Source organism: Amphibalanus amphitrite, unplaced genomic scaffold, assembly GCF_019059575.1.
Source record: "Amphibalanus amphitrite isolate SeventyFive unplaced genomic scaffold, NRLGWU_Aamphi_draft 001022F_arrow, whole genome shotgun sequence".
Classification (NCBI taxonomy): Eukaryota; Metazoa; Arthropoda; class Thecostraca; order Balanomorpha; family Balanidae; genus Amphibalanus; species Amphibalanus amphitrite.
Genome location: NW_024882516.1, coordinates 202,318 through 224,278, shown reverse-complemented (window position 1 = coordinate 224,278; position 21,961 = coordinate 202,318). Strand labels below are relative to the sequence as shown.

The following is a 21,961-nucleotide window of genomic DNA, read 5'->3' as shown; positions in this document are numbered from 1 at the left end:
AGTCGACCACGGTCAGATAGTGATCGCCACGGTAGTGTGTGACATCGATGGCGAGACGCTCCCAGGTCAGTTGAACGCCCAGTGACCCGTGTCGCCAGCGGGTCGGTGCCGGGTCGATTGACTGGCACACGTCACACGTCCGAATCACTGCGCGCACCGCTGGCTTAGTGGCCCACTGCTCTCCGTCACGCCGCAAATACCAGAGCGTGCGCCTGACACCCTGGTGTCCAATGTTCTCGTGCACCGCTCGAATTTTTGCAGCCGTGTCGGGGTGTGTGGACTCTCCGTCCGGCGCCACTGCAGCCGCCACCGGCACCGCGCCTGTCGCCGTTGCCGTCTCCTCCTCTGCCTTGCAGGCTCGAAGCCATTCCTTGGGCACGCGTGTCATCTCGTCTGCCGGATTTTCATCTGACTTGACCAGCTTGATGGTGATCGTCAACTGGAACTCAGTCATTAGCTCACGGATGATGTCCACCCGTCGGCGAATCAACATCTCGGCATGAGCTTTTGTCCGGAGACGCGACCGGCCGCTCAGTACGTCACCGACCCACTTATGAACGGTCGCCGAGTCCGTGCGGAGATCGATGACTTTGATCCCCCACGCGATCGCCATGTTGACGCCGCTGAGCGCCGCGTCCAGCTCAGCCATATTTATATGCATGGCTGCCTTAGTCTCCGGCCGCAGCCAGCTCCCGTCCTCCACTACGCCGCCTTCCGGATCCTCCAGGACGACGCCCGAGGCGAGGCTGCTGGCGTCTGTCCATACGGTCAGCTTTTCACCCGTCAGCCTCCAGGGTCCACGGGCCGGGTCATTGGAGGTCACCCTTTCAGCCACTTGGCTGACTTGAGCGCGCAGGTCCGGGTCATCGATGGGGTCATCCCAGCCCTGACTGAGAGCATTAGCCCGTCTCTTTAGCCAAGCCGCAGCTGGACGCAGCCAGCCGGCCACTGGAAGGTGGGAAACCAGCTGGCCGCACCATGCAAACAGCGCCCTGCGCGTCATCACCTCTGGCGGTGCGCCGACGGGGTTGTCCCGGCGCCACTGCAGCTCTCCCGAGCGCGAACAGCTCACCTGCAGCCCCAGCATTCGAGCGCCGTCAGCCGGGCGCTGCGGTGGCTTGCAGACAAGGCCGTACCGGGAGAAGTGCTCTGCAACCTGCTCCGCGGAGATGACGTCCTCATTCACGAGAAGGTCGTCAACGTACGGGAGAACGCCCCGGCTGACCGCCTCGTTCTGCTCAAGTATAGTCCGCACCACAGATCTCATGATGTTCGGAGCTACATTCAGCCCATATGACATGCGCTGCAGGCAGTGAAGCTGACCGCGCACTCGTACGGTGTGGTATGGCCAAAGCCGTCTATCCAGCCGGAGCTGCATGTAGGCCTTTCTCAGATCGAGCACTGCCAATCGTGAGCCGTGCCGCCGCCAGCGACGGAGTTGCTCTGCGCACACCTCTGCGTCTGCTGTATGGGCGGTGACATGCCTGTTGAGTTCGCGATAATCCAATACCGGCCGCACCTTGTCCTTGTTGGGCTGTTCAACCGCCATCAGAGGTATCAGACCGCGCGGTGGGCCGTCCACTCGCTCGTCATATGGCTGCAGCCACCCCTCTCGAGCCCACAGTTCCAGCTCCTCGTCATAGGCTGGCCGTGCCGCGTCCGGCACTTTGTACTGGGCGACAGTATTGTGGAGGCGGTCCGGGCTCTCTCCGTCTGTCCACTTCCAGGCCACCGTCCACTCGCCACTGTCCGCCGAAAACCGGGCCGTAAAATCCACGGCGTCCACTGACAGGTCCCCACGGTCCACACTGGCGGCCGGCGCCGCCCCTCTCACCGGACCCGCCCCCGTCACGGGCGCCGTCCCTGCCGCGGCCTTGGCATTGGCCGCCACCACTGCCCCATTTGTCACCGGCCCTACCGCCGCCGTCTCGCCCTGCACCGCGGCCGCCGTTCCCACGACTTTAGGGGCCACTGTACGCACAGCTGGCGTCATGGGCGGCGCCACCGGGGGGGACGGGGGGGACAGGTCCCCCGCTATCGAAAGTTAGGGGGGTACAGTACCCCCCTATCGGCGAGGGTCGTTCAATAGTTGATAATAATGCATTATAGTTAGAGCTATCCGTCGCATTTAAGGCATCGTTGGTTAATCAAGGCAGGTTCTGAATAAAGATTGCTGTTGGGATGCATCGCAGGGGGTCCTGGCCATCTGCAAAAGGTGTGGAGCTGTGATGCCTGTAGTTATAAGGTGATCGGCAGGGCCTCGGGGATCGTGCCCCCTTTTTGGGGCGCCAGGCAGGGTTATTACTTATAACCTCCCCACCCCATTGCCAGACCCCATTGCCGATAAAACCAAGTTCACTGAAATTCCATAGATTTCCGTTACCATATGAACATTTTCCATTCCTAATTAGTCAAATTCAAGCATGGCAGTTCTACCACAGGAACCATTTGAAATCTATGCCATTAACCCCAGCACTTGTGGGGAGAAGTGTTCGGATAGATCACAGGCAGGACCAAAAAAGCACGCAGTAGCCCAAGACCTTATAATTGGATATAGCATCGACTCCCTCTCGTCAAGGGGTTCGATAGCACTCGTTTTTTTTTTCTGCAAAACTAAGTTCGGTCGGCGGGTCTAATCGAGCCCCCCATCCCTCCCCTTCTTACGTCAGCGGCTGTGAAAATGCCATTACCAGCTGTTGAAACATGGCAGTTGCTTTTGCATGAGTGCACGAAAGGGTTTTAGGTTCGTGATACGTGAAAGGTTCTACATGAAAATTGAGATACACCAGCTTATCAAATTGTGCTCACTGTGGTGCGCTCGGATTTACCTTGACTATTATAGTCTTTGAATTCTGGGGTGAAACAGACCAGTCAAGAAACCTGTTCCATAAGGAGAGCCACTAATGCTAAAGAGATGTGGGATGAGGTTTCCAGAGACCTTCATTACCTCCCAAAGGAAGGTAATGAAGGTCTCTGGATTTTGCCGAGCTATCGTAACAGCGCCTGCTGTAGTTACGATTGGAGGGTGAATATGAGAACGATGCAGGTCGTGCCAGCTCGAGCATGACGAACACAATGGTGCCGACACCACAGCTCTACTGCCATTTTTGACGAAGTTAATCAACAAGCACCGGAATCCTACCCTGGGGCATTTCACCTGCAGAGGTCGCCGGACCTGAGACCCTTTCACTCAATTTTTTCAACGGTGCATGCGCTCGTTTTTCCCGCGAAGCTCTTGGCAAGTAAAATCCATCAGAAAGTGTGATCAAATAACGGCTGGTGACCTTCCATGACCTAGCATGGCCTTTTGAGTGACCACCGATGACATGACCACTGACGGCTAGCCATTAGCTGCACCCTGCCCGTTACATATGGATCAGGTGGTGATGTCATGATTCTGAAATTATATTGCAGTTTTGGCGCACTTGTCAGAGCAGAAGACATTCCCACTTTTCCTCCACCATGACTATATGATGGTGAAGCCCTGAAGCTGACCAGACGTAAGATCGAAAATTTGAAAGCACGAAACGTAAGAATATATAGCTAGCACTGCTACTCATACCTAAGCAATTCGCAGCTTGTAGGAAACCAGCTTTGAGTTGGCAAGACTGCAAATTTTGATTTAGAGGCAAGGATGCTTGAAAAGGTGATCGATCTTAATTGTCCTAGGATAAGTTTGGAAACGGGATGCACCATTCGATGTGTTTTGGGCCTTGCCAAGTTTCGCGGCGTTACGTGCCTCGTTTTTTTTTTGCATACACAATCAGTATCTACTTTTGGGATTTTCGATTTTCGGTCCCCGTCCCCCCCTATCGAAAACCCGTGGCGCCGCCCCTGGCTGGCGTCGCCACCGCCACCGCCGCCGTCGCTGCTGGCGGCGCCGTCTCCGCCGGCACCACTGTCCCAGCAGCTGGCTTCGCCCCTGTCACCAGCGGCGGCACCGCCACCGCCGCCGTCGCTGCTGGCGCCGCTCCTGTCACCACCGTCGGCACCGCCGGCGCCGCTGCTTTCACAGCCGGCACCGCCCCCGTCACCACTGTCGGCGCCACCGCCGCTGCCGCTGCCGGCACCACTGCCGCACCAAATTCCACGCCATTGGGCATCTTCACACACACTCCGCCCAGTGCCACAATACCAGACATACCGAGCACCACATCCATGCCCAGCGGCCGATCGGGTACGACCAGGGCCGTCAGGCTCGCCCGGTTCTCCCGGTGCTGCACGGTGATCTCAGCGATGCCTAGACAGCGCAGCGTCCCGCCGTTCACGGTCATCATGTTGACCGGGCGCGGTGACCAGTCCGAGCAGGCTCCAGCATGAACGAGTGTGTCCGTGCAGCCCGTGTCCACTAGAGCACGGCACTTACGCCCGTCCACGCTGATCCACACGACCGGAAGTGTGCGCGCTACTGATTGGGAGACGGCGCTGGCGCTGACGCGGTCTCCCGACCGTTTGGGCACCTTCTTGCGATGTGACCCACCTGGTCACATACCCAACAGCGCGGCGGGGGGCGGCTGGCTCTGCGCTCCATCGGTTTACGGCGGCTCGTTCCGTCGGCCCGCTCACGGGTCGCCGCCGCCACCGTGGAGGTGCGCTCGTCGCTGAGCACTGCCCGCGCCCTCGTCAGAATGCTGGCCAGGTCCAGCGCCTCCGCTCGGGTGCCGGCCCGAATCGCGCCGCGGACGGTGTCCGGCAGTCCAGCGATGAAGGCACAAGCGAGGGCCTTTTCCGATACTCCACCGTGCAGCGTGGCCAAACGGCGCAGGTCCGCCAGATAAACGTCGGCCGACTCGCCCGGCTGGAGACGGCGGCTGGCATACGCGTCGTAGGCCGCCAGCGGGTCCATGGCGAAGGCGTCGTACAGCGCGTCCCTGACGCTGTCCACGGAGCGGCGGCTCTCCTCTGACATCTGCAGCCAGACCGCGAAGGCACCGCCAGTCAGTCGTGCTGGCAGCACGAGCGCCAGATTCACCCCATGGTGCTTGCTCAGCACCTCGGCACGGGTGAACCATTCCACTATGTCCGCACCGGTCCCTTCGCCACTGAACTCGGGTATTAGCCGAGGGTCGAATGTGGCCCTTCCGCCGGACTCCGCTGCCGTCGGCGTCACACCAGCACTAGCACTCGCAGATGCCTTCACTTTAGGCATGGTGCCGAAATAGCTTGTAGTCGAGTGTATTGGGTGCTTCTCCTGCGACCGTTCCAACCACACTGCCAACCCTCTCGCACGACCCCGCGCCGCTACCACCGCGACTTGGCGCCCCCGTCGCCACACATGTAACAGGACACCCCCTTGGACACATTTGTCAGTGTCGGCTAGACGGCGTCCCCCAGGCGCGTCTGGGCCACGCGGCGTCTCAGCCGGTCACACAGAGCTACACATAACTATAAACTACAACAAGAACTGACCGGACAGAAAAGGACGACGGGACGGAAAAGTCGGAACGAGGAGGGGCGGGGCTGAACGGACGGTCGGAAAGTATGGTATTGGAGGGAGGGAACGGGACCCGCTGTAAAAAGTAAAATAGTCACCGCCATTAGTCGAACAGAGCGAGGACATTATCTGCTATGGGTTCGACGTTCTTCCTCGCTCTCTCGACTGACCTGGTTCGGGTAATCAGACTGTAAGATCAGCTCCAGTTCAGTGTGTTGGACACGCTTCGAATGATGAGTGACACTCTACACCGACCTTGAACTGTGCAGATAACGTTTTACGCCCGTCCATATGCGGCTCAAGTGTCGAGTTATTGTGTACCTACGATCTGACCAGACGAGCTTCCTTAGGATCAAGGCCACATCACCTTCTAAACCACCCAACGTCTCGTTATCACATGATGAGCTTTATTAGCCTGACGTTTAGCTGGCTCTCATCCGCTGAAACCCACCACCGGTCGTCAGGTATAGCCAGCCGAACCTTGACAACACATATAGATAATACCTCTGCAAGTCGCTCTGTCGCTCTGGGTCCGGATCGGTGGTGGTCCGCGTCGGGTCGTCGTGTGCTCGCTATACCGGCCCCCGGTGCAAACGGTAGCTCGTGTCACCGCTGACCTGGACGAGCTGGAGCGTCAACTACAGCACGTGCTCGCCGGACACGACGGGCCGGTTGTTCTGGCCGGCGACGTCAACATCAACTTAGCCAGCGTCGACAGTACGGCGGCCAGACGGATGCGGGAGCTCCTCACCACCTACGAGCTGCTGCAGCACGTCCGGGGCCCCACCTTCCAGCCGTCGGGATCATCGATAGACGTTCTCTGCTCCACCACTGACTCCGCCCGTGCCGGCACACTGCCCTGTCACTTCAGCCCGCACAGATGGCTGCGTGCCCTGGTCAGTGTGCCTGGGCACCGTCTCGCTCAGTGTAGCCGCACTGACAGGTGCTGGCGTAAGCTTGACGCCGTCGAAGTGAACCGGTGTATGGGTGGTGTGGACTGGGCGCCCGTGTTTGACAGCGCGGACCCCGAGGCGCAGTGGAGATACTTTGTGAGCAAGGCACTGCCAATCTTGGACCACCTAGCCCCGATCAGACGCATAAAAATGCGTAACCCCACCGCGCCACCAATCACCGAAACCACGAAGGAGCTAATTGTCCAGCGGCGGGCGTACCTGAGCGCGGGAGACCGAGACATGTACAAAGCTGCCAACCGTCAGGTTAGAGCCGCGATACGCCGGGACACCAAACAAGACCTACAGCGGCGAATCCAGGAGAGCGGCAGGGGTGAACTGTGGCGATGCATAAAACCAGTTATCTCTGGTAAACAGGCGGCCAGACCGATGCCCAGTGCGGACTGTGACGCAGTCAACAGGTACTTTGCCAGTGTCGGGACCGTGACAGCGCGGCAGGTGAACCAGTCGGGCCCCGATCTGCCGGTGCGTCTGCCTCGCGTCACGACCGGCGGATTTCAGGTGCACACAGTAACACCTGAAAGAGTATTTACCACCGTGGCCCAGATGAGCAACAGTTCGGCTTGCGGCGCTGACGGTCTGTGTCTCAGGTTCTTGAAACTGTGTCTTCCAGCCGTATATCATGTAATCACCCACATTGTTAACTCTAGCCTGGCGTCACACACGGTCCCTCAGCCCTGGAAACTTACTGTCATCCACCCTATTCAGAAAACCCCAAAATCTACTGAAATGACCAACTATAGGCCAATCTCGATACTCCCTACGATAGCAAAAATTACGGAACGCATCGTTTACGAGCAACTGTTTGAATATTTCACTTCGCATCATCTATTTACCCCGCATCAGCACGGGTTTAGAACCGGGTTCTCCACGGAGACCGCCCTGCTGACGATGACGGACCGTGTGTTCGAGGCGATGGACCGGCGGCAGGTAGCGCTACTGTGCCTATTAGACCTATCGAAGTGCTTCGATGTCATTCCCCACGACAGGCTGCTGATCAAGCTAGAGCAGTATGGTGTCGACACGAGATGGTTCGCGAGCTACCTATCTGATCATTACCAGCAAGTGCTGATCCGCTCGCAGAACGGTCGCAGTGTGCTCTCGCGATCAATTCTGAATCCTATTGGTACCTATCAGGGATCGGCCCTCGGGCCCCTTCTTTTCAACATATATGCGACTGACATGTCTCTGTACCTTCCCGACTGCGCCAATCATGACAGGTGTCTGGTACAGTATGCGGACGACACACAGTTGGCGGTGATGGGAAGCCCTCGTGATGCAGCAGCGATAGTTCAGAGTCTAGAACAGGATTTAGCGGCTCTTTCAGTCTGGTTCCAGAAAAACGGTTTAAAAGTGAACGCTAACAAAACGCAACTAATAACATTGGGTACCAAGCAAAATCTCCGTCAGTTACCGCCAATAGAAGTTGAATTTATGGGTGCTAAGGTTACGGGATCCCTCACTGTTCGAAACTTGGGGGTCACGTTTGATCAGAGTCTGTCTTTCTCAGATCACGTGACCGATGTCGTACGGCGTGGCACTGGTATCCTGAGCGGTTTAAGCCACAGTAGACACTCGCTGCCCAGGGACACACTGACAATACTGGTGCAGGCTCTGGCTGTGTCTATTGTCCGGTATTGTATCAGTGTCTATGGCTGCTGCGGTGTGACCCAGCTGTCCAGAGTTCAGAAGCTACTGAACTTCGGTGCTCGGGTGGTGTCTGGCCGACGTAGGTATGACCATGTCAGCGATGTCATGAAGACCCTGAAGTGGCTCTCTGCTGAGAACTTGTGGCGGTTTCATTCGGTGACTCTGCTCAAGAGAATGCTAGCTACGGGACAGCCTGAGTCGCTGCGTGAAGGCATTGTTACCCGCCGCAGTGTTCATGGTAGGGAGACCCGCCAAGCTGACTTTTTCGAGACCCCAGCGATCCGCACAGAGTCAGGCCGCCGACGGTTTCTTTATTCAGCCGTGACAACATACAACTCACTGCCACCAGCCGTGCGAGGCCTGGGGCCGCGGCAGTTCAAAGCCCAGTACCGAGCACTGCTACTCCGAGAGCAGTATGGCGATGAGGACCCGTGAGTGTGTTTTGTATGCGTGTGCTAAGAGCGAATGTTTTATCCATCACATCTTCCAAATGACATGACGCCCGGAATAGCCGTTCTCGAATGGATGGGTTTGTCGCGACGTGAAATAAATAAATAAATAAATAAATAAACAAGACGATCTTCGACATTTTCAGTGTCAGTGCCAGCAAAATAACTGTACACCGTGATGCAGTCGATATGCACGTACAGGGTGTCCCATAATTACCCGGACATTGTTAATTAGCGTATAAAACAAGGTAAACATGATTGCGCTTTTTTCTTTTTACCGTCCTATATAGTCAACTAGGGTGGCTGTGAAATAGCACATGCAATAGATACGCTTGTTACAAGATCAGCCGACAATGATGGAAAATGCCAGCCATTGCTGGTCTCAGTTGTTTTACGGGTCTCCCGAAACTGGGTGTAGGCCTGTTTTCTTTGACCTCTTGCCGGAGGATAATACGATCATACAAGATAAACTTGACATCAAAGTGTTCCCAGGCCATATAGGTGTTATCCCCCAAAACAAAAATTTCTGCCTACGCCACTTTTGCTGCGTTTTTTCCATCTGGAGTGGAGAAGCTCCATGTCTGAACATTGCGCAACCTTTGGCTTCCAACAGATTTGGTTTCCAAAACAAACCCGTTCATGGCCATTTGATTCACGGCATCCAGTTTTCGCACTGGTAGAATATTACCACAGTAGTACCCTGTGCTAACGGTTGTCTTTGGGCCATCATATCAAGCCCAATGAGTGCACGGTGGCTCAAAATGTCTCGCAATTTGATTTTCGACGGGTGCCTGGCCGTCTCTGCTGTTGGGGCGTTGTAGCCATCTGACGTTCACACAAGCCTTTTTCGGGCGGTTCAAATGACATAATACCTTCGTTAGACCACAAAGTGTGCCTCAATATACTGTTGTTGTATATGCTATGTTTTTTGGATCAATTGTAGTGATTTGCGCTGCTTTTCCCGTAGTTTTCGCATATTTTTCTGGCGAAGGACCCCAAATTCCAAAATTTTGTCGAAGATAGTGGTGCAAAGTGGACTGATGTTTTGTAGATAATCCTGATCTATTGTTTAGCTAGTTTTTAGCTAGATCGGTGACGTTTGTTGTCTATGACATGCAACCCCTTGTTTGACAACTGGTGCATGGCCCTTTTTGGCCGAGCCCAAGCTTGTCAATCAGGTTTATCTCTTGCTCTCTCTGGCTTCGTTAGCTGATATAATTGCGCTTTGCTCAATCCTAACTGCTTGCAGATGAGTTGCTGAAGCTCTCCAGCAAAAACCATGCCGAAAGTCCGTTTACAAAGTTGAGAACGGGAGTTGATTCACCATGGTTGCCTATTAGTGGCTTAAGCTGAAAACGGAAAAAGACTACTCTTACTTGACACTGGATAATAATTGATTCGAGTCGTTACCGGCCACCAAAAGCACACAGTCCTCAATCTCGATAGCTAAGGGATATCTTATAAAAGTATGATGCTTGTATATCATTAGGAGCGAGCGCAGTCGTACTTTTGGCCAGAAAATAAATGTCCGGGTAATTCTGGGACACCCTGTATATGCCTTTGGCTGCCACAATAAGTCGTAACAGATTGACCTTCACAAAGGTAATTGGCGAGCGAGAGTTGATATTTTTTAATACACGCTTGACCGGTTGTCAAGTTTCTACTGCAAGTCCCAACTCCCAGCAATCATGCCGTAGCGACATGCGATACAAGAGGCGTAACTACGATGCCCTGTATGGTTGCATCCTTATTGTAACGAGTTATTCGTATGGGTTGTTAAATGTATCCACATAAAAATAAAGCACGCTGAAAATTAGTACGCAATTTCATCAGTTTTCACATTTTTCTTTTTTCCCGGGTAAGTTTCTCTGACATTTTATATCCTATCGACATTTCAAGCAGACACATTCTCTTCATGCACCCTGCGTAGCGCGCAAAAGGTGTTGCAAGTATATGCTTGCACACATACGCAGCAATACTCAACTCATCTATCAGAATCAGCCATCGTTCTCTGATGCCGTCCCCCGGCGAGCAGTCACGTGATCGTCCTCATATTGAACTGATCGGCATTCAACCAGTCATTCGCCCGTAATCCAATCCGATCCGATCCCTTCCGAAGAGATCCGATTCGATTAGACTCAGTTCGGCATGATACCATCAGGCAAGCCGGATACCCACTGATCGAAGAAGCTCTCCTGCCTAATGCAACTACAGCTGTATGAAGTATTTTAGTATTTACCATAGTGCTTAGGCGTCATTTGAAAGGGAATACAATGCCCAGTTTAGTTACAATGTTTGCTAGAAGATGGAAGATAATAGCTTTGTTCATGCCCACGACAGCTTATATAGACATGCCAGATTTGGGTAAAAGTCACGAAATTGATAACTTTCTGCTTCTAATATGTGAAAATCAAGAACAAGCGTGCATTTTCATTGGTCACCATTGCTGTGTTTGGAAATAAAGCGCAGTTTGATGTCTTTTCACTGCATTCCTCCGCACCGGCCGATCAGTGTATCACCCGGTGACGTTTTTATCAGTCAATGAAGCCGTCTGCGGCTCTGGTGTCTGGCTGATTGTCCAGTCCCGCTGCGTGCCGGGGTAAACAATGGTCCGGCGCGGGGTGGCAGTGACGGGTGATGGCCGGACCCCCGCCATCCCTCCCCATCTGTCGGCAGTAAAATCAGACTCGCCGTCACCGGACCACTCCGCCGGAATGGTGAGGAAAACCGTATCGGGGTATTAAACCGGGTCAGGGTATCGAACGGGCTGGTCTCTTCGTGAGCTGTTTGCCGTTTAGGGGTATTTGAAACCGATTTTCGAGCAAATCAATGTGGATTATGGGTATTTTGTGATTGTGTTCTTTTGATAGTAGATCCTAGATCACATACCGCTTGATTTGTTGGGGAAAAGAGACCCTTCTTTGAACGTAAGAAGTTATGAAAAAAGGACCGATATCAATGTATATATGTACGTCAGAGCCTAATAAACGTATGTAGGCGACATAATTTGTACACATGTCTCCGTTAAGGTTTAAATATAGAAGCCATGTTCCAGCGATCGATTGTTGCTGTGTCGGTGGTGTTGCACCAAAACCTGTCAAATGTTACGAGCAATGGTCTGATTTCCTTGTGATAAAGAAACAATGCTGCCTGGATGGCCCTCGCATACGGGATATACCCAATTCAGCGTTACTTTTGACTCCAATACGGTGATTGATATCAATTCTAAACTCTAAAAAGAGTTTTATACACTTTCCCGAAACCATCTATGAATTTACTGCTACCATTGTTACGTAACAAAATCCTAAACCTTTTTATACCTATACATACGTTCCGTGATTTATCGATGCTGTATTTCGATCGAATTGTGACATCCCATGACGCACATCTGCGTTGCTGTTTGCAGTTTATTTTTAAATTAGTCTAACCGAAGTTTTAAAAAACAACTTGCATTAATTACGAAATAAAATTATTACCTATCAGTTATTTCAATTGAGGCCTGAGGGTAAAGTCCACCCGTCCCAAAGGCCACCACTTTGGCAAGACGTCCGTTTTTACCCTCATATATCGGCTGTGCTACAAAGCGTTAGCCAAAAAAAAAAAATCATTGCTGACTTGGACTTAATATTTTATGGCGACCCGCCCCAACAACTTGTCTTTACTAGGCTGCCCTAAATACTGTCCTTCCTCTGTCGATTTATGATCCCCTGAACGTTTCCATTCCTGTGTCCTGGGATGATTGCTCTCTGTATTACCCTCAGAGGTCACCGACGTGTCTCTGTCCTCCGTGGTATTACCCCCTTGGTAATCTGAGTTTGTCCTCACCTACCCCACTTGAAATGGAATGTGTAACCAGCTCTGACCGTGTCGGACAGTGTAGCGGTCGGTTTTTTGTCACCGAACCTCGGCCGACCCGCCCCCTGCTGCAGGGCGGCTGGGGCGGGACAGCACCGCGCCGCCATCCGCTCCTAATGATATCAATTTGTATCCGGCGCCGCGCGCCCGCCGAGGCCCATTATCCGCGCACACCAGATCCATTTAGATTGCTCTATCGGACTATTGTCCGCAGAGGACAACAGGTGCGAGAGGTCGGGACGGGGCGCCGCCCCCTCCGTCCGGACTCCGGCTGTAGCTCCGGCTCCGGATCACCAGTCACCTGAAATGTGTCCGAAACACCTCGACACGGCAGGTGGAGATAATAGGTCCACTTTGGACGAGCCTTTTCTTCTCTGAGTTCACCGGTATCCTAAGAGACTGACAGACAGAAAAGAGGGCGTCTAGTCCACACTGGCCTGCCTGCTTGTTCAGATAAAAGCCAAGGCGTGGACGGCCGGGGTACCCAAGTCCACTCCAGCAAGCTGTCGAATGTCAGTCAGTAAATGCGTCAAATTGTATAGCACGCACGAAGCCCGTTGAAATGCTCTTATATTGCATTCCAGCATGATTATTTTAGCGATGAGGTCCAAATCCTGACATGGGCGGTCATTTAGCAATGCGCGTGAGGTCTCCCGATGGGGAGCGAGGGTGGTAATTGTAACATCATTTAATTTCTTATGCTTAAAATTTATGAATATTATGACATGGATCATATCGATGGTCATAAATAATTACAACAAAGCAAAAAAAAAAAACAACAACAACAGCAATACCACTTAATTTACACGAACATAAATGAAATCGACATTGACTCGATAATACCGGCGTGCTTTTTTTATTGCTGTTTGAAAATCTTGCTTTGCGTGTTTGAGATCGCCTAGTCACCGATCGCATTATATTTTTCTATCTTCCTTAATCTTCGATTCAATACATCAATCAGCCAATCAATTTGAATCTATCTTGAAAATCCCGATTTAAATTCTGCATCCGGCACATTTACAGCCTTCCTGTCTTAATCTGAAGTTAACTATCCCAAAATACGGATTCGCCTCTGGCATACGGTAGTTTCATCACCACAATAAAAATGGTTTACGCGACTCCGGCACATCCGGCGCAATTTCCCGACCCGTATAGACAATTCATGACGGCGTATTGGCTCCTGAGGCCTCCGAAGTCTAAACACCTCCTGCATCGGCTCTACTATTGTTCGCTCACTATCGCCGATAGACTCTGTGCACTCGGCACGTTTTTACGAGCACGGGCAGCAGACAAAGACGACCATAAACAAAACCATTGGCCCAGATGTGGACGGATTTCGCGTGGCCGGCGCACGGACATCAGCAAACGAAACCCGAGCCGTAATATAGCCATAAAGGTGGCCGGCGTCGTGGGCCACTCCCAGGGGCCCTCTGAGGCGGCCGGCCGGCGGGCGGGGAGAGCGGCGCCGCTCGTGCCGACAGCACGCGCCGACTCCGCCCGCCGCGGCCACAGTCCGCACTCGGAGCTCTGTAATGGAGCTTTACTAGAGTGAATGTCTGCATGGACGGGCAGGCGGACTGGCTGGCGAACTTTGTTCGCTATGGATAGGTTATTGTCACGCATCAGGGGAACGAGATTGCGGTCAAAGAATTGGAGTGCTTATATGAGATAGATGTGGGCTTTCATACTTTTCAGCAGCGTGGCCCCAAGTCTTACATCGAAGCAATTGACAGCACCAATGCACAGCTAGTGCTGCCAGTAAACCCCAAATACCACCGATACAACTAGGCACCGCAAACGTATCAAATAAATTACCTTATAGCAGACGTACTGACGTGCCTTTACGTGTTACGCCTCACGCCTCAGGCTCTCTGTGGCCACAAGTGTGAGCCGAGTGACAGTGCCGGTCGCCGGCAGCGAAAACCTTCAGTACCTTCAGCGGCGGCTCGCTGAGCGTTCCTGTGAGAACGTGCAGTGACGACACCGGGTCGGTCGCCCGGCCGGCGGATCCGTGGGAGCGGAAGCTGGGTTTTTACTGTCGGCGCGTGTCCCGGCACCGATGGCAGCGCGCCGCCACAGTGGTCCGTCAGGTGCCGGGGGTGATTAGACGCATAGTGCATGGGAGAAAGCACGGACGATGTGGGAAATTGCGCCCCGAATTGGGACCTCGTGCTGTGGGCACATGTGTATAACATACATTTCTTGGGCCCATTTGTTGCAATTTTAGGCTGAGGAGCATATTTAGGCGATACAAGAGCAATTAAATAATTCACTTGTCATGCATATGGATGCCTGTTGTCCAATAGGTCTATAAGCAATGTAATCCTGCATATATCGGCTAAACACCGAAAGAACAACACTCCCTTTCATTTTATTCTTTCATTTAAAATGACCCTTTTGCCCATTACCTCTACAGACCCTAACCACCGCTAAAAGTAACCGCCACCACTGCAGCGCCAATCCGCGGCCACAATGATGGGCGATCGTGGTTGGGCCGCAGACCGTGATCACAAACTACACATCCGAACACCATCATCACATCTCTCGGCGCCGCTCCTGATGACCTGTTGATGCCGGAGCGGGCGGCGCGCGGGGCACCTGGAGCTCTGATCACCCCCCGTACCGCGGTCCACTGAAAGGCTGATGGCACGGATGATTAACCCCCGCCACCGAGGGTGCCAGGCCGCTGGTATCGGGGGATGATGTGGCCGGAATACCACCGCAGCGGGCGGTAGGGACCGGTTGACCAGGGATTTGACCCCAGTTGCCGCCTAGCCGAGTGTTTGACTCGCTGAGATGAGACGCTGACAGAAGTGTCGCAATGTGGCTCTACGAGTTACCATACGCGTGCCGATGATCAAGGCTGCTACCTCGATCCTCAGGAAGGTCCAAGTTTTCGCGGATTAATGGGTCTTATCCCACAGAGGCACGTGAAAGGGAGATTCCGTCAGTAGCTTGTCAATCTGTCGATCTGACACCATTCCAAAGTGATCGATGCAATTAAACGGCGCTTCATATCCGCGCTCGGCGAGACGGACGCTGCTGCCGCCTGGTGGCGAGAGGAGGAAACGACAAATTCTGACCCTTCACTGACCTTACTCTTTGACCCCACTTGGCTTTATGCCAATTCGGAGAGACTGAAAAATCGTGGTTATTCGTCATGCTTGCAACAACAGACGCAGTCGGTAGCGATCCAATTTCGTTGTAAGAATGTCGTTCAGGATGTCAGTTCCAATGGTTGAATTGACTTTTTAAGGAAATCGGATCTGTATTCAGATATAGTTTTAGTGGATGTAACTACGTGTAAAATGCGAGCCCATGCGCATCAGACACCACCATTGCTTAGGAATGTCAGTGATGTGATGTCAGCACTGCATCGTGACGTCACTCGTCTGACGTACGTCATGCCGACGGACTCATGCCACCGTCACGGGTCGCACGTGAGATCTGAATTATCTGTCCGTCGGTGTCTCACCCCGGAGTTCTGTCCGGTCGCTCGCCGCTCGGTACTACCCCGGACTTTCCGCGCCCCGGCGGGGATACACTGGGCCGGTCCGTGTCGACAGGTGTGCTGTCTAGACGACGGCGGTCTCGTCATGCCGGACACAATCGTGACAGGATATCAGGATTGTTTCGGGGATGGTGAATGGAAACAGAGCGCTTGTTGTGGTGGAATAAGAGGAACTTAATGTGGCACATTAGAGGTTTTACATCTTATCTCTGTGTTCAAGGCGAGAGTTTTCACACCCACAGTCCACACAGGTGCTCAGAAGTGTTTTGTCTATCCGTGATGTGTTTAAATCGTCTTGCTGTGGATAAAAGACCTTTTACCAACAAATACACTTCTCCATTCAAACTATCGTAATTAAAATTGCATGAGGCAAAGGAGCTTATCATTTATTGCTCTACAGACAAGCTTAGTGTGCTTGCAGAGTGGAAGTTGACACACTTTTATATCCTAAAGTCTTGCATACACCATCATACATATTATATCTCTCGTCAGTTGAGCAGTGTTCACTTCATACATACAGCTCACACCTCATATTCTCTGTCAGTTGAGCAATGTTCAGCCAACAGCTGCTTGTATGCTCCTGGCTCGTCCTCTGACCGTGGTGATACTGTTCTGTGGCTGCACTGCAGTCTCCACCCATCGGAGCGCGTTCCTGCGCCGCCGGCGGCCGTCGGGCCATCTCACTGAACCGTCGCCGCCCCGCCCTAGCACCATCGACCCATCCTGACTCCAACCATGACCCGAGCCGGCCGGCCCATCACTTAGTCGCCGCCCGATTACCCGTAATTGGAGTGTAAGTCGGCGCAATTATCGCCTCACGTGCGCCAGTACCGTCTCTCCGCGGCGCAGCGCGGCGCGGCGCCGACAGGAATGCGCCGGGATAGCCGCTGTGCGCCGCGCCACGCCGCACGACGGCGAGCGGCGGCGCGGGGTGTCGAGAAGCGCCATCACCGGCTGCTGAAAGGTTGATGGGATGAATAGCCACCGGGAGGCTGTAATGGTGGAAGGGAGTAATCAGTTGTTGGTAGTAGGAAGGGGTTATTATGCACCGCGTGAAATTCCTGCGAAATGGCTCGTGAAAGTCTTGATAATTTGTCAGTAACCATACTGGCCTTTTCGGATGGCCTGACAAAATATAATGGCATTACTATAATTGTCAATCCTTGATATCGTTGCCACAGTCATATTACCTATGAGACTGCTATTGCCATATTTTGTTTTCTGAGCCCCACCTTTGTCACTTGCAAAACGATTTCGCCAAAAGAACACCACCTTTACTCTCGCTGGTAGCCAAATGACACCGGCTTAGCGCCGCACTATCGGTTTCGAAGTGCGCATTAAAATTCATCAACGGCTTGGCCGAGCGTCTCGCGAGAAATACCACCTCGTAAACGGTTCTAATCCAGCATTTATACTGGCGACACGGTCACAGCGGAGCGGGCGTGCCATTAGCGTCGGCCTAATTCCCTGTAAGGGGCGCACCCTCACCGGCCGGACCCTGCCCGCGCACGACTCCCACCACAGGTATGTGACTAGAGCGGAAGGACGCTCTCCTGCGCGTGCACGCTGCCGGGAGCTGCTGCATCCGGAGTGACACGCGACCCTGTGTGAACTGCCACCGCGCCGCTGCTGCCGACGCGGCCGGACGTCCCGGCGCGTGCGAACCGGCCGCCGAATTCGCGAGGAAGTGCGCCATTTGCCGCGCCGGCGTCTGGGCCGGCTTTAAAGGGCGCCGTGGGAGCGGCCGCGCGCGGTGAGAAAGTTACACGGAATGAATGAAATTTTCGGAAACGGTGCCCGTCCGGCCGCATCCGGCGGAGCGCCGGAACGGGCGTGACATATGGCCGAAATGGCCATCACCGCTGCAGGGCCGGCGGCAGTCACTGTCCGGCCATCACCGCGTGCGTCATTGTGGCCAGGGGCACAGCGCAGCTAACTGTACCCGGGGTGGCAACGGCCGCGGCGGCACTAGCTACACACAGGAACGGTCTCATCATGGGACGGAGCCCTCTATTGACTTCTAAAGGCGACAATTCATGTGTGACCAAAGTAGTGGACGGCTTGAGAGTCAAGCTGTGACGCTGCACCACATGCACCGGCTGTTGACATTCATACGAGACGCCATTGCATTCTGTAACAATGATCACGTACCGATGTGAAGTAGCGGGCGGGGACACCATGCATTGAACTCTCACAGGTGTCAAATGAAAAACATAGAGAGCTCCCAGCCCAGTCAGGTGGCAGCTGCATAGACACGAGAATGATATTGAAGCACTACTTTCAAGTTACTCAGAGAGCCATGACGACCGATCTCCCAACCATTTCCGTACAACAGGGGTCACAGACCACCTCAGTGACACCCTGACGTGGGTACGGTCACCAGAAGCGGGCGTCGCACGTGGACAGGACGTCAGGTGCACAACCAACAGGCTCACTCACCGCCGGCGGCGTGCACTGTGCCTCGTATCAGATCGCCGCGTTTGGTGGAACACGCGGCGTGTCGGCGAGGCGGAATGCTAATTGTTCAGCATTGCATCGCGTGCCGCTGTGGTAAGGCCTGTCGGAAATACTCAATCGCTGTGATGGTGTGCCACAGTGCCAGGGAGTGAGGTCACCGGTGCTGGGGTGAGGGGTTACATAGAGTTTGAACGTCTATGTTTAAGTCACGGGCTAGAGCGAAATTTAGAATATAAATGCAATTGCAACGCTGTTCTAGGAGTAAAACAGCTAGTAAGCTAGTAAAAAATAATCTAACGTGTGTCTTTCAATATGCGCAGCTGTTATGTAGCGTCTAAAAGATGAAATTCGGCCGTTAGCGGGCTCAGACACAATTTTGGATAGCATTTGAGGAAGAGCGCTAGCCGCTGCCCTTGGATTGCTCCCTTCAGTCGCCGCAGTCAGATTTGGTGAAAGGACTTTCAACCAACTGAAACCGTTGTTTTTGCCCTTCACCCGACACATGTCAAAAACTTTACCAACAATGAAAGAATCCGGAATGCACGCATGGAATACGACGGAGGCGTATCAGCCAGGCTGGTTCCCATAAATAGACTGATTTCAATCCACTGGTCTTGTAGAGTAGATATTTAGTAAACTATTGCGGTCAAGAATTCGTTTGATTTGTACGCTACTTTTAGGTTCATGTCAAGAAACATCCTATAATTACACACTGTAATAAATAAATTAACGCCGTGTAAATAAGCATTACCACCCGAAACTGCCAAAAACTATGATACCTACCCAAAAATTAGTTGCATGCGATACCCTTACTGTTTCGGCACCATTTACATGGAACTCGGAAACAGCCACATACCTAAAGTCTGTAATCTTACATCGTGTAGTTGTCAAGTTGGTGACATGCAAATTGTTCTCGTGGTCAAAGCGTGCGCCAAGTCATTTGTAGTTAACAACGATGCTATTTCAGGTGAAGACTCTAGATGAGAATAAGATAGAAACATGCCAAGGTGTAAAGAAAATGTCTCCTTGATGGCACCATGTGAGTCAAGAACTTCACCAAATTTTAGGATTAGTTGTATGGCTAAATTATAGGATATCATCAGTAAACTTTGGTATCAAAATAAGCTCTATGAAGTGCCAAGTGATATCCTGATCTGAAACAATGAGCAATGTTCCTTTTTCAAACACGATTGTCATTTTACCTTAAAGACACCATTGAGGCCAACTCTATGGACTTCAATGTGCGGTAGGTAGCAAAATAGTTATCAGACGCAATCATAACTTGTTGCTTCGCAACGAGGTCGGAAAGAACGAGGATTGTGTTGCGTTATCAATCAGTTGTGTTCGAGTGTGCAAAGCTGCATTGCTACAGCTGACTGTCACTGACAATTCTGTACCTATTCGTTAGGTTGAAGCTGCTTATGGAGTCAAAATGATAGAATAGCCAATAGCCACCCTTCCTTCAGGTGTTCCTTCCTTCATCTATTGACAGACATGATTGAAACTGCTCCCTTCTGTGCGCCAAGTGCACACAATCATGTTCTTGTCACTTCGCGATATATGGACACCATGACTAAAAAGCCAAACTGCTTCCGATTCTGAGGGTCAACAATCTCTATCGCTCCTCGTCCGTCGTCCCCTCCTTGCTGGTTTTCCGGCTGGCTGCGCCTCCCATGACTGCCTAGCTCCTCTGTGAGAACCGTAGAGCATCTCCGAGTCAGCGGCCGGCCCGCAGGACAGGAAGTGCCAGGGGCAGTGCGCCGCTGCCGGACACAAGTCAACAATCTGTCGGCGATGTGCACACACCGTGTCCGCTCCGATCGGGGCACCTCCGCTCGCGCTGGAGCCGGCCGCTGATTGGCGGAGCCGGCTGACCTCCGGTAGCGCGTGCAGCTGCTGATTGGACGGGCGGCGGCGGCGGTCGGCCGCACTTGCTCGTCGTCGGTCGGGGACGGAGGTCTGTGACAGTGTCGCGTGAGAGAGACGAGGACATAGTGGGTCGACGAGACGATTTTATACAGCATCGGTGTGGTTGAGTAGTGTCAAGCAGTAGCCTGACATTGCATCGAAAGGAAAACCCAGCGGAGAGACGAATTCTGTTTGAGTTGCTGGGGGACTGTGATCGCGTGTTTTCTCACTCGCGACCGGTTCAGCTCCGTGAAGAGATCATGACCGATCTCGACTCTTCAGGTCCAGTCATCTGGCCCAAGTGGTGCTACTCAAGTAAGTTGTGATTTCACTGCTCAGGACGGGAGTTTGAACGGCTCGGGTTCCTGGCCATGATGAGAGCTGATTAAACATGTTCGGTGTGACTTGCCGCTGCTGGATGATATGGAGGGTTATCATGTTTTGGCAACTGTTTGCTGAGAAATGCATCTGTTTTTCTTATATCTGTCATAGAACTATCTATTATGTTTCCAAAGTATGGCTCATTATGCATCGACGGATTAGAGGAATCATTCCGTTCTTGTGACTTATGGCCAAAGAAAAATGCAATTTCATTGGAGTCCCTTTGATTACGTTGTTCTCAACTGAAAAACATTGGTGGCATTTGTAATCGCTTATTTCGTGAGCATATAGTCCTTACTTTTACAGCACAGTAGCATAAAATGATTGCATACTTAATTAATGACACTATAATAAGTTTTGTGTTGTATGTCGACATAAGCCATTATCTAGGATAATGCATTCCATTCCTTCAGTGTTATCCCATAAAAAGAAGGTTCGCAGGATAGGGTGCTGTTAAGTCGTTCACTTTACCTCTGGGATTTACCTGTTCAAGGAATGTAGCACTGTCGGGACCGAAAACTTCTTAAGTAGCCGATACGCTTTCCTCAGAGAAGGAGGAAGACACCCAAACCCAGTTTGAAATCAATCGTTACATGACAGAGTACATTTCACTTTAACACTGACAAATGCCTGTAGGTATTAGACGCAATATTTTACCTTATATTCATAATGATATAAACATCGTGCAATAGTCTAGAACGCTCATTTAATCCACGTGCTCGCTGTCGGGTATTGCTAATGCAGATGTCAATACAATGCAACAATTGACGCAATAACTTATAAATCAAGTCAACATTTGTATGACTGGTGTTGCACAGGACAACGCGTTCCAATACCAGTAAGCTCGTCACGAAACTTGTTTTCCTCACTTCGCAGGTGTCCCCGCGCCACATCTATCCGATAATGCATTCCATATCGCAATGTTCCATTGTCCCATTAGTTTCGTCATAGTACCGCAATAACCTGGCCGGAAAACGACAGCACACGATTGTTTACAATTGAATGATGATCACTGTCAGCCGCTGCGACTATACACTTTTCCGACATACTTTCATCTGATCTGCAAAATACGGACAAAGTAGAAGGTGGACCCATCCTCGTTGGTCGAACAACTTGAATTCACCCTTTCTATGGACGGCACATTCAAACAACTTAATGTCATTCCAACGTAGATGTTGATTCTAAAATTAACGCTACAGAGTTCACTTTATCGCCACGCCATAGCTAAAGCAAAGATCATCGATAGTAGTGCTGCAAACGCGCCTAACAATCAAACAGGTACCGCTGATCGATGCTCTACTGACTGGCACCGGTCGAGCCCCCACGGTTCATCCAAATTTCAGTG

The 21,961-nt window shown here is 52.3% G+C and overlaps 1 protein-coding gene across 2 annotated transcripts in view; it reads left to right on the top strand.

Annotated features, from left to right (window-relative positions):
* The window catches only part of LOC122369275, a 57,741-nt gene that overhangs the window by 19,163 nt on the left and 16,617 nt on the right, over window positions 1-21,961 (top strand). Inside the window, exon 1 of one of the 2 annotated variants that reach the window (XM_043343891.1) lies at window positions 20,261-20,550. The exons of the other annotated variant lie outside the window; for it this stretch is intronic. Coding sequence (XP_043199826.1) covers window positions 20,496-20,550 — 55 coding nt within the window. The 5' untranslated portion in view covers window positions 20,261-20,495. Of the gene's footprint in view, window positions 1-20,260; window positions 20,551-21,961 lie in introns of those variants that run through there. 2 annotated transcript variants of the gene reach the window in all.